We start from the raw sequence: 12,391 nt of genomic DNA on the forward strand, positions 1-12,391 counted from the left end.
GAAAATCCTTTTTTAACACTTTCCAAATTCACATGTGACATTAAAGGAACAATATTAAACCTGTGAGAAAATGAAAGTGAAATGGCTTTTGGTTTTAAATGTAGATGGGTCAGTAGATCCAGGGGACTGCTACCATATATAGTGAGATAAAATGTGCCTTTTTACTCCTAATAGGGGAGCTGATATAAATTAGAAGCCATCTAAAAATGCAGTTTTCTTCCCTTTTTTCCTAACACAAACTCTCTGTAGGTGTTTCATCTATGAAATAAAATATAGGTTTCTAAGTTAGTTTCATTTAGAAGTTTAAATTTTTGTCCTATCTGTTTAATGAAATTGCTGGATGAAGACAATATTTAATTCATTTTTAAGGAACCAGGATAGCAATACAAGCTTTTCTATCCTGCAGTAGTTTATAAAGAATCACTGGCCACTAGGTGCTCTTGAGAAAACAGAAAAAAAATTGAAAAATTTATTGAGTAGTGCATAATAACCCAGTGTTGAAGGACAGTGATGGACCCAAATCTATTCATTCCCAACCCATGCCCATGGCCATTTAAAGCTGGGCACATTTCTGTTACATCTCCTAAAAGTCAAGAATGGGGAAAAATGAAGGCACACCCAAAGGATCTCACATGGAAAATGGCACATTTTCTATCTATCAAGGTTTTATTCTCTGGACTGTTAGGATGCACAGAGATATCTTAGTTTGCTATCTTAATTGTGTAGAAATACCTAAAAAGTCTGTATAAAATATTCTATTTAAGCTATGAAATAGGAGGCTGTACTGCTACTATCTCTATCAAAAATGAAGTGCAGAAGATGCTGTCATGTGGTAGTTAACTGGAAGGTAAAGATTTTGATTTTTTTAAAAAACAGTAGTACACAAATTATAAAAATTTCTCTGCATGCAGAAGACTCACTGATTCCACTAGGAAAAAGAATAAAGTTATTTATAACACGAAAACTTTATTCTTCTGTTGTTCCATAAACAGAGCCCTTTGTAGGCAAGGAGGGCAGGATGGTCTCTCTTTTTCCTTGGCTGTTGTTATTTACTCATAATGGCAAGCTGTCAGTAAATGCCTTACAGCTGTGTTCACTGTTAGTCCTCTAATAAACAGGTAAAACTGTTGACATGAAGTGTCTGCACCATCTGAGAGCATGAATGGAAAAGACAGAATAACACATTTAATACCTGATTCAAACAAACAAGGTTTCTAGGTTTGGTTTCTAGGTTTCATTGTTGCTAGGTTTTATGTTTGGAAAATTTAGAGGCACAACTTTATAGTGAATGTCTCATAGCTTGTCAACTGTGTGCCACTTGTCCTCATCTGCTTCATAAAAGTATCCCAACAAATCAAGAAAAATCCTGTGTATTGGGGTAAGTAGGCCCTACCAAAAAAAAAAAAAAAAAAAAAAAAAAAAGAAATGTTTTAGTGATTAAAACATCAGAGAGGAGCAAAGAATCTACTTAGAGAACTATGGAGATTTTAAAGGAATTTTGAATGAGTTAAGAGATGGGACCTCTGAGTTGTTTTTGATGATGAAGTTTATTTTCTTATCTTCTGCATAGTCAGGAAGGGTGAGTTCAGCTCACATCTTCACTGCATGGCTCAGAAGGTCACAAGACCCTCAGTTACAAGACATTTTAAGGATTTATTGACCAGTAAAACACTGCCAAGAAGAATATTTATGGTTTTGATCCAATCCTTAACTATTTCATCTTATGGACCCATGCTACAGTGTAAGCTGTCTTAGCCAATCATGTTATGATACACAAACCTACAGAGCTGCATTCTAAACTCATTTTTTTACCTTTGTAGCTACTTTTATTTCTATATATTAAACTCTAAAACTCTAAGCTTTCCTTTACTTAGCGGAAGTAAAGGAAAAGTAAAGCTTGTCTCTGCTTTAAGCTATAAATCCACATTCTTGCCTCTAGCACCTAAGTTTGGAAGCCTTTTCCAAGGTTTCAGATCAAATCCTATGTTTAATTCTAACCTTTGGCTTAGAGACCCAAAGTTCTGAGAGTTCCTTGCATTTTGGATTCCAACAGAAAATTTCATCACCTTAGTCAAGTAAGCTGAATAAATTCAAACCATGGCCAACTTCTCTTCCCTGTGCCAGCTCATTGATACTGATGAGGGATTTAGGACAAGCATGAAAAGTTGGAAACAAATTTTTCAGCTGTAACTGCACATAATTCTTTGTTCTTTATTGTTTGGGTTTTTTTTAATTCAGCTCTGTGATCATCTACCAGATGTTTTTACATGACTGGCAGCAGTTTCAGAAGCACTGCAGCTTCCACCTATGTAAAGCAGTCTGGCAACTGGAACTTTTTTCTGTTGGAGGCAAATTTATGCAATATTTTGTGGGTTTTGTGGGAATCACAGTAACGACACTTTTAGTCAGAGAGATTAAAAGTCTATTTCAGAATTATTCTGAGCGCCTCAGTTTGGCCTTCCTCATAAACACTCCTTTTAACACAGGGTTAAGGATTTGATCACATATTAATTTACACACCACAAAGCTGTTCTTGTGAATTTTGGGCCTTGTTATCCAGGTGCCTCATGCTCTGTTTCTGGCCCAGGGATCTCATCCTGAGTTTTGAGTGTAGGGAAGAGATTTGGCTGCACACCAAGACCATTTCAGGATGTAGGTGCAGTTATGAACTCCTGAGGTTTTCTGACATTTGGTTCTTTTTTTAGTCTCTCATACAACACATTTCAGCACAGTGTTTACTCAGAGTGACAGGCCAAATGACCTGAATGGATAGAATGCTTGAAGCTACAAGAAATCAAAAGGTCAATCTTCAAAAAACTGGAGTTCCTTCACCCTCAGAGCTTTGAAGCTTGAGAGGAAGAGGATGGTCAGAACCCACAAGGAGGTTGGAAACTGAGTGTTGTATCCAAGGCCCAGACCCAGGAATTGGAACTGAATTTGTCCTTATGGATTTGACAGCTTTGCTCCAGTAGCAGAACTATCTAAAAGATTTTGCTTGATATACACTAAATATGCCATACTTTTTATTTAGAAGGCTGCAATTCTTTAAAATTCCTCTGCTCTCTCATTACATGCAAACAAGAGCCAGTGTAATTAAAATCATGATGATAATTACATATTCAGGAAAACAAGAAGCTCCACACTTTTCCTCAAGAACTATAAAACATTTCCCTAGAGACGGCTCAGAACACATTCCCAGAAACAAACAGCAAAGACACCACGATGAGCCCAATGCATTTCTGCAAGTGCTGATGATAATAAACAGTATTTACAGATAGCAGATTTTAATTTGTTGGTTGTTTAAGCACGATATGTATAGCAGAAATAAATACCTTGTCTGCAGGAACTTTTTGCTGCATTTGCCATACAAGTCGCGTGAGTTGTCTGAGAGCCCAATTAGTTCAAGAGCCAGTTGCAAACTGTGGTTTCTTCTCTACATGGTAAATTGAATATAACTTATCTGCATGTGGCCATCATTTACTGCATTTAACTATTAATCTCAGCCTCAGTGGCAAATGCTAAAGGAGGAGAAGATAATTATCATCTCACAGGACTTGACTCTTCATGAGATCTACACCAGCTGACTTACTCAGTTTGGATATTAACAAGATCCTCCCTACCATGAAATTTTAATATGTGACAGGCTAAGAACATGACCAAATTTTCCTCACTCTTGTGTTCAAGCACAGAATTCTACAGGACTTGCAGAAAACTGCCTATTCTGTATTTCCCACCCATTACCTGGGTGAGACCTTTACCCACACTCAGCTGAGACACAGTCTTGAGGAATACAACAAACCAGCTGAATCTGAGGCTCTAAGCAACCTAAAAGAGGTGATTTTCCATCACTGCTAAGAAGCTTTCAATAAACTTTTATTGTCCTTTTATTGGTCAATGGGATGAATCACTATTTGAAATCCATATTTTAGACTTTCCTTGTTTAACAAGATAAATTTCTATTGCTTGGAGTTGTTTTTTTCACAGAATTAAGCACAGTTTTGAATATTAGCTGTCAGGTTAAAAAAAAAAACACGTGTACTGTTCTACTTTTTATGAGAAGTAGAATATGCTGAACCAAGTGTGAAAGATTATATGAAGGAAAAAAAGGTGTTTCTTAAAACAGTTTTGATTCACTTCAACAATATATTAAAACAGATTGACCAAGACGGGGTTCAAAACCCTGAAAATTTCTCTACTTCCCTGTGATGATACAAACACCACCAGGCTCTGCCACTGCTCTATTGTTTCTGTAATTTTTTTCTGTATAATTACGCGTTGCTAAAAAACCCATAAATTTTTCTTAAGAAAGTTTTAACAGCGGGTTTTCAAAGATGCTAGAAAGCAAATGCATTCCTAAGAGCTCAGAAACCTAGTTAAGTGAAGTTTCAACCAGAAACTTTTCTCAGAAAAAGAAGGAACAACCTGGCCCCTCTCATCTTGATGTGTGACATGTTGGTGTGCAATAAATCACAAAAAACAAGGGAAAGAAAATAGGAAGAGAAAGAGGTTGCCCTGTGAACATGGAAACAAGCAGGCTGTGCACACCATGACAGCTTGGAAGGTCCAAATGGAAAAACAGGAAAGAGGGCTTAAAGCTTGAGGGTCTCCCAAGCAGTGTGTAAAATAAAAGTCTTTTCTCTTCAGTGTGATTCAAGCACAGGCCTAAGTGTGTGGATAAATGGAGCCTCAGCTATTTTTGCATCCCAAAAGCACATTTAGTGCTGGCAGTTTCAGTGGAGTCCAGAAGGATTCAAACCTTTAGGGTATTTCACTGTCATCTCTTGTTGGGAATGAAGAAAATGCATGAATTATTCTCAAGTAAACAATTACTGCACATCATATGTTAATCCATTTTCTTCTTTTTTCCCCTTAATTCTGTCTTCACAGAGAGAAAGATGTTTTAGAAAGCAAGGTAGTGACAATAAGTCAAATTCAAATGTGTTTTTTTACCCCTAAACTTTGAATTTTGCAGTCACCCAGAAATTTAGCATTACACACAGGTGTGCACATGTCAAATGATTTAGGATCCCTTACTGAACCCTACAGCTACAGGTTCCCTTTTTTCTCTGTCATTTTGTGCTTGTCACAGCCACACTGATCACATGCACTATGCCTAGAAAGCAGTGGGAAGCTACCACACAAATCTGAGCAAGTCTTTCTACCAAAGCCACCAGACTCCACAAACTGCAGAAAAATAGCTGTTCCCAAACCTCACTACTAGCTCAGGAAAAGCTTCCTGGAAGACTCTCTACTTAGTTATACCACTACTACAAAAAAAAAATTGCATTATTTGGCACTTAAAGTGTAGTAAGTTTTTATGGATCAGTTACATTTAACTTGTGACTAGGTTTAACTTTTCAATATATTGAAGTCAGCAGATCAGGGCTAGGGAAAAAGTAAATCCTCATCATCCAGAATGGGCTCCAAAATGTTGCCATTCTGTTTTGGAAATTCTAAAACAAAGATATCATAGTCTGCAAGGATTGAAACAGGTATGTGTCATGGACGTATTTTATGAAAAATCTTTTTGCTAAGATTTTTTTCTCTTGAGAAGCTGAGAAACCTCAGAAACTGCATGTAAACAATGATTATCTGCTGCTGTGGAATGCAACAGGTGCATTTTTGATTGGTCTCATATGATTGTTTTTAATTAATGGCCAATCACAGTCCGGGTGTCTCGGAGAGTCTGGTCAGTCACCATATTTTATTATCATTCTTTTTCTTCTCTTTGCTAACTTTCTGATGAAATCTTTTCTTCTATTTCTTTAGTATAGTTTTAATATATCATTTTATTTTAATATAATATATATCATAAAATAATAAATCAGCCTTCTGAAACATGGAGTCAACATTCTCATCTCTTCCCTCATCCTGGGACCCCTGCAAACACCACCACAGATATGTATTGACTATTAAAAAAATATTTTCACTCCCATCACATACAGGAGAAAGAAAAAACACAGAGCATTTGTTTCCCTTGAAGTTCAAGGTTTCAGAATTTTTCCATTATTAATTTGGACTTAACTCTTCAAAACGATATTTTAGATTTTTTTCTTTTATCATCTAGGATAACCATGAAATAATTATTTCTAATGCTGATGTTCCAATAATTATTTCTAAATAATTTCCAAAATTTCCATTCTATTCTATGGGAGCAGACCATAAAGAAGGTTTGTGAAGAAGGCTGACTACAAACTCTATCTCAGATGCCACCAAATCTTTACATGAAAAAGAGAAAATATGAATGTTTTTAATGCCAGGAGTGATTGTTCTGCATGGGCCCATGGAGGGCTGCACAGCAGCACAAACAAATGCCACATTTTGAGGTTCATCTCTGGCATCAGCAACTCTCAATAATGGTCACTCTTTCTTTAAACAGTCCTGGGCATGGAGCTGTTCCTTACCTTCTGAGGTAACAACAGAGCATTCATTGTTAGGAAACTCTTATTTGTCATTTAATTTTTCCTGAAAGGTACTTAACAACTTCCTTCCACTTTTCAGCAGCACACATACCAAAGACATCCACAGCACACTGTAAATAGGTGGTCATAAACACCAAATTTTTTCCTTTTCCTGGAACATGCATTTCCAAGCTGCTTTTCTGTTTTCCCAAGTGGGTTCTGGGAGCTGGTACAAGTTAGCTGATCTAGCTCCTCACTGGCACTTCAGAGTTTCAGCTCTCACTGATGCACACCCAGCAGCCTGAGAGAGCTGTAAGCCCCTGGTTCCCTCTGCACACTCTGAGGCAGTGGCAATTTCACACTTTCATGTGCAGAACATCAGAACTGCAGCTCTAACTGTTACATTTTGTAGCCCCCCTTGACTTTTCTGCAAGAATTCAAGTACTTCACAGGAAAAAAAAAATCAGTGTTGAACATCCAGCATGACCTGACTAGCAGTGAGGAGAGAGAAGAAACATTTATCAAGATCCTGCAGTTGGTGGTACTTTACTTTATTCCTTCTCTGCCAAGACCTGAACTGACTTCAGCCACAGTTGTCTTAAGTTTCAGTGAGTAAAATACAGATCTTAGTTATTTTTTTTTTCTTTTTTGTAGTTGCAATTCTATTTAGGACAGTAATGGTAAAAAATTAGATCTATCAACCTGTGTTGTTGAATATCATTACTGGATTAAATTTTAAATCTTGTCTCTCTATAAAGCATCATCACCTTATTATTAATTTACTTAAATAGCAAGTGCCCTAAGCAATATTGGTTATACAGCTAAGAGGGGGTCAGTCCTGGGGGGAAGACCAAGGAGCTTTACTGATAAAAAACTCAGCAACACTCAAGGAATCTTCTGGACTGCCAAAGGAACACTCAAAAAATTCCATCTATAAACATTACCAAACTTATTTCCAGGTTTTGTTTCAGCCTAATGTGCACTTGTCTGTACCAGGCTAAAGAAAAGACTGTAAGTGTATTCTTGAGCTGCTTTAGTACACACTAAATCAGGAGATTCTTTAAATTATCATACTGAAACTAAGCAGCAGCAAGTAAAAGCACACTGCCAAAGATTTGAGACTGTTCCACAGCCAGAGTTGGGACTAGAGAACCCTCAGAGATGTGGAAGAGGACAGTGTCTGTCTCGTGCCCATCAGCAGGAGCAGAAGTGAAGCACAGGGTGAAAGGAAAGCAGCCACAGACCATTTTTGCTGGTGGCAATTTCACAGCCTGTCCAGAAATCAATTGCAATTCTAATAAAAACATTTTCCTGAATTGGTCTGAACTATCTTCAGCACACAACCTTTGTGATAGCACTTCCTTAAAAGCCTAAAAGTCACTATCCCCAGCGCTGAAAAGCCTCTTTGAAATACTTCTGCAGGGCACATCTTAGCAATTTTTAAGGCTTCTCCCAGACATGGATTCAAAACAAGTAAAGGAATCCTAACTGCCCATGAATATTTGACCAATCTGTCCAATTAAATACAGCAAAGAAAGTCTTAAGAGACAGGACAGCATTTCTCTGGCACTCTTTAGTTCTGCAGACTAATGAGTAACCCCAAATCAAAGTGAACATACATAGAGTTATCTTTATTTACTGCTTGAAAAGCTTGATTCCACATGAGAGTATGTAATAATAGTAAAATATCAGTAAATGTTCACTAGGCCTAAAATGAAAGCATTCACCACTAAATAAATCTGGTTTTTCTGATACAAGTCCATTTAGACAATCATGACTTTGCAGAACATTTTTATTATCCATCTGAACAAAGAGCCTGTTTTTTACCCACCAGAGGAATGCAATTTTGATCATAAAAATTAAGAACTTTTAGGGGTTTTTTTAAGTGAAACTAAAGGCTAACAAGTTCAATTAAGGTTGCTGACTCAACGGTTATTGAAGGCTTGGACTTCTTTTTGAATATTGAGGCTTACAATTGCTAACATTTCACTCTGCAAGTAGAACTAAACCTAGTAAAATGCATCCAAAGAGTTAAAAGAATTAACATCTCCATTGTTTCCAATAAATATTCAACTTATTAAATGAATTTTACTTTAATATGCCTTAAAATACTTACTTCAGGATGACACAGCCTGTCCCAGTGGGAGGAGCTGTCCAAAACACCTGGATGCGCGTCCTCCTTCTGGGTGTGCTCTCAGTCACAGCAACGGGACAATTGCTCATGAACTGGGTTTCTTCTTCATCTATGATCTAGGCAAATGTAAGAAGAGGAACAGGAAAAAGGTAAGGACCTGCATGGCCAACACCTTCCACCTGTGTTTTGTCACTTGGTGTTTTCTTTGGGTGGAATATTTATAATTCTCTCTGCTCAGCGCGGCAGTACTTCAGTGAATTTATGTAGAACATGCATGAATTGAAGACCAAAAGCTCACAAAATAAAGATAGAAGAGTAAGTCAGTTCTGGGTAAAGAGAATTCAGGCTTTTCTGAGCATTGCTGTAAATAACCTTTGTTGGTTTTTTTTTTTTTGTGGATCTTGATTACTTGAGGTTCCTGTAAATATTAATGAACTGAAAATAATAAAATATTCATCATTTCAGATGACTGGGATTCCATTATTTAGTCCAAACTGCAGCTATTTTTGCTTTTTTGATTGATTGATGGTTAACAGAAAAGTTTAAATGGTACAAGTCAAAAGCCAGAGAGGCAGATTTGGAACTGGTGTTCCAAGGATTTTACTCAAAGGTGTCATGTCAAAATAGCTTTCTCACTGCATATGTGTTTCATGGGTTGTACTTTAAGCCTTCTGTTCATCAGATCTCAAAGACATTTCATCAGAAACTGTTAAGTTTTATCTGGAAACAGGCAATGCTCTGATATTGCAAAATTTCTCTTCAAAATGCTCAGTGGTCCTGTTTCATTTGATGAAGCCACAACTCACATAATATTGGGTCAGCATTCAGGCAATGAATTGCAAACCTTACCATTTTGAGAAAAAAAGCTGTATTTATCAATTTATGGCCAGATTCAGCTCTGAAGGGGCTTTTTCAGAATCCTGGTTATAACAACACACATACACACAAACGTACACTTTTACCAATTAAACTATAGAAAAGAATCAAATCTTCTGGCAGCAAACATAAGATTAAGCAAGTGTTTTTACCAAAAAAAAAAAAAAAAAAGAAAAAAACTCCTTTGCATTCTAAAAAAAGAGAGGCAATATCTTTAATTGGGCCAGATCTGCTTTAGTGAGTGGGCATCCTCGCTGTCTCACCCAATGATACTGCCACCATTCCCAAACATTTTTAGCTAAGCCAACAAACATGTCTGTATTTCTGTGGCAGAATGGAGTGGTGCTGGCCCAGAGGAGTGCTGAGAAACTCTCTTTAGCTGGTCAATAGGGCAGTGGCTAATGAGTTTTAAATTTAAAACCATTAACACGCCTTGAGTTTTTTAACGCTTTGTAGAATCTGTGTAAGCAAACACAAGGTGCACATTTGCTGGTTTTTAATCAACAGGAAGCAGTGGGAAGTGCGGGATCCAGTGGAGGCTTAAACTGACTGCAGAGTTTCTACTTCTGCTGGATACAATTTAATGGATGTAAGTTGAGCACCAAGAAATTCCTGACCAACAATTCAGTTTCGGCCATCAACTGTACTTACTCCATCTGCCTTATTCCTGCATCAGTGAAATAAAGAAATAAAACTGCCTGCTCATCCCTCAGAAAGGTTGTCTCAATTATTCCAGGATCATATCAATTGACCTTTTATCCCTATCTCACAGCAATCCATCCGCAATCAAAACTCAATTTTGGTGGCAGCTCTGAGAGAAGAATGAGTGATTTTCTACCATCTCATACACAATGAAACACTATTGCACGTTGTACAAAAGCGTGGTAATTCCCATTGAAAAGGTTCTTAGGAGGTCATCAGAATGTTCTTTAAAAGGACAGCTTTTCTAAAAAATGGAAATATTACAAATTACGGTACAAATTACACTGGCTCCCTTGCCAGATGCAAAGTCTTGGATAAAAACTTTAAGAATGTGTTAAATCCAGGTCAAGATTATGTAATTACACGTAAGTACGAATAGGATTGATCAGATACAAGCTATTCCACAATGACCAATGGAGCTTGTTCCCAATCTGTCTGAGCTCTCGCCTGGCACAGGTCCCACCAATTAATGTTTCTTGAGAAGCCCAACTGAAATGAATTGGTGTTCTCCAAGTATAAAACCACTATTTTCTCTTAACAAGACCTAAAGATCATTTCTCCAGCAGTCATGTGCATTTGCATGTTAAATAAATTCTTATTCCAGTTGAATCCATCCTGCTTTTTCCCCAACAGTGAATGGAATCACAAGGAACCCCAAAACCAAATCCAACAACCAAAGGAAGGAGTTGTGAGTAGTTATTAAAAGCCAAATTTATGACTTGCCTGCAAAAGCAGAAGCTGAAATATGTGCTTGGATTTTAGATAGCCAGTACACTGAAGCACATCCTTGTTCCAGTTGCAGAAAATGAACATAGAAATGGTTTTTGCACTTCTACTGCAGACCTAATTCCTGCAAATTAGCAAGTAAAGAGTTTTCTCAAGTATTTCTGTAATAAACTAATTAGAAAATTCTGTTTGCATTTTAGAACATGATCCTGGAAGAACAGGAAGTGTCTGAGCCCCAAGGCTACATCATGATTTCCTGCATCACTAACCATCAAAGCAGAAGGCTTATGCAATGAGTTTCTACTGGAAAACACTGAGCTGAAAATCATAAGGTCTTCCAAAAAGCATTCCTTTGAAGAAAAACTGGACAGAAGCTTTCTCAGTAAAGGCCCCTGATGCTGACAGAATGAAGTACAGAACTCCTAAATTAGTTGGAAAGGCTCAAATGCAAGTTGATTTGAGATGATTAAAGAAAGTCATTTTACCATATCTAATAAACACAAGAATTTTTCAAATTCTAGGATTTCAGATAAACCTCCTCAAATTTATTTGTTAATAAGATGGGGGGGGATTCTTTCTGTATCCACGGAGATTCAATTATTTATAAAAAATATCTTAGGAGTGATAAGAAGGGAATCCTGATTTATACTCCAGGATTACAAATGACATGATATTTTAGGGCAGTGGATGGTATTATTACACTCCCATGTAGGAGAAAAGCAATAGTATCCTGGCCAACTTTGGGGGAAAAAACAGACGTGTAATACAATCCTGATTTTTTTTCTGGAATCGAGTCAGACCACATAGGCATGAAGGAAAGATTTGGCAGGGAAAAGGCACACAGATTAAAACGTAGCATTTGCAAAATTATAGCTTCTAAACCCCAGGTTATCTGTAATGGGAAGCCTTACATTTTCAAGAATGGGGCAGCAAATTACCCACATGTCGGACAAAAATCCTAAACCCAAAAAATAGACACTTGGCCAAAGAATCTGAACCCCCAGAGGGAGGAATCTCTATGTGATTTATCCTTTTGAATCCACAAATGCAATAACATTAGATTTTAATATTCCATTTGGGTTTTGGTGTGGTGATTTTTTTGTTTGTTTGGGGTTGATTTTTGGTTTTGGGTTTTTTTTTGTGTTTTGGTGGGCTTTTTGGTTTGTTGTTTTTTTTCCCCCATTAAGATTGTGGTATTATTGGACCAATTTACTCCTTCAGAAAAACTAGCATAAATCCCAAACAAGATTTTTGGAATTAACTGGGATTCAAATTAGTGTCACAACAGGCAGAATTTGGCTGAACTTGGATAAACCTGCAAACATGAAAGTAAGGCTATTTTCCCTTACAAGGGAAAATTTACCAGCTCCAGGCATTCTTTGCTTATTCCAAAAAGTGATGAGGTTGAGGACAAGTTTTGGGTGTTCCTGAAAAGCAGGAGTGGATAACTGCTTAGTTGTTAAAAGAAACAGTGGTTTTCTCAGAATTGGAACATTTCATGCTGACTGACAAAGTTTGCTGTTTCTGGTTTCTTTAAACTGTTAGTCAAATA

At 37.1% G+C, this 12,391-nt stretch overlaps 1 protein-coding gene across 1 annotated transcript in view; it reads right to left on the reverse strand.

The window, feature by feature from the left end:
• SPON1 (spondin 1) overlaps positions 1–12,391 on the reverse strand; it is a 186,362-nt gene that overhangs the window by 141,556 nt on the left and 32,415 nt on the right. Inside the window, exon 3 of the mRNA XM_066551448.1 lies at positions 8,518–8,651. Coding sequence (XP_066407545.1) covers positions 8,518–8,651 — 134 coding nt within the window. The remainder of the gene's footprint in view (positions 1–8,517; positions 8,652–12,391) is intronic.

This window comes from Molothrus aeneus, chromosome 6 (assembly GCF_037042795.1).
Source record: "Molothrus aeneus isolate 106 chromosome 6, BPBGC_Maene_1.0, whole genome shotgun sequence".
Classification (NCBI taxonomy): Eukaryota; Metazoa; Chordata; class Aves; order Passeriformes; family Icteridae; genus Molothrus; species Molothrus aeneus.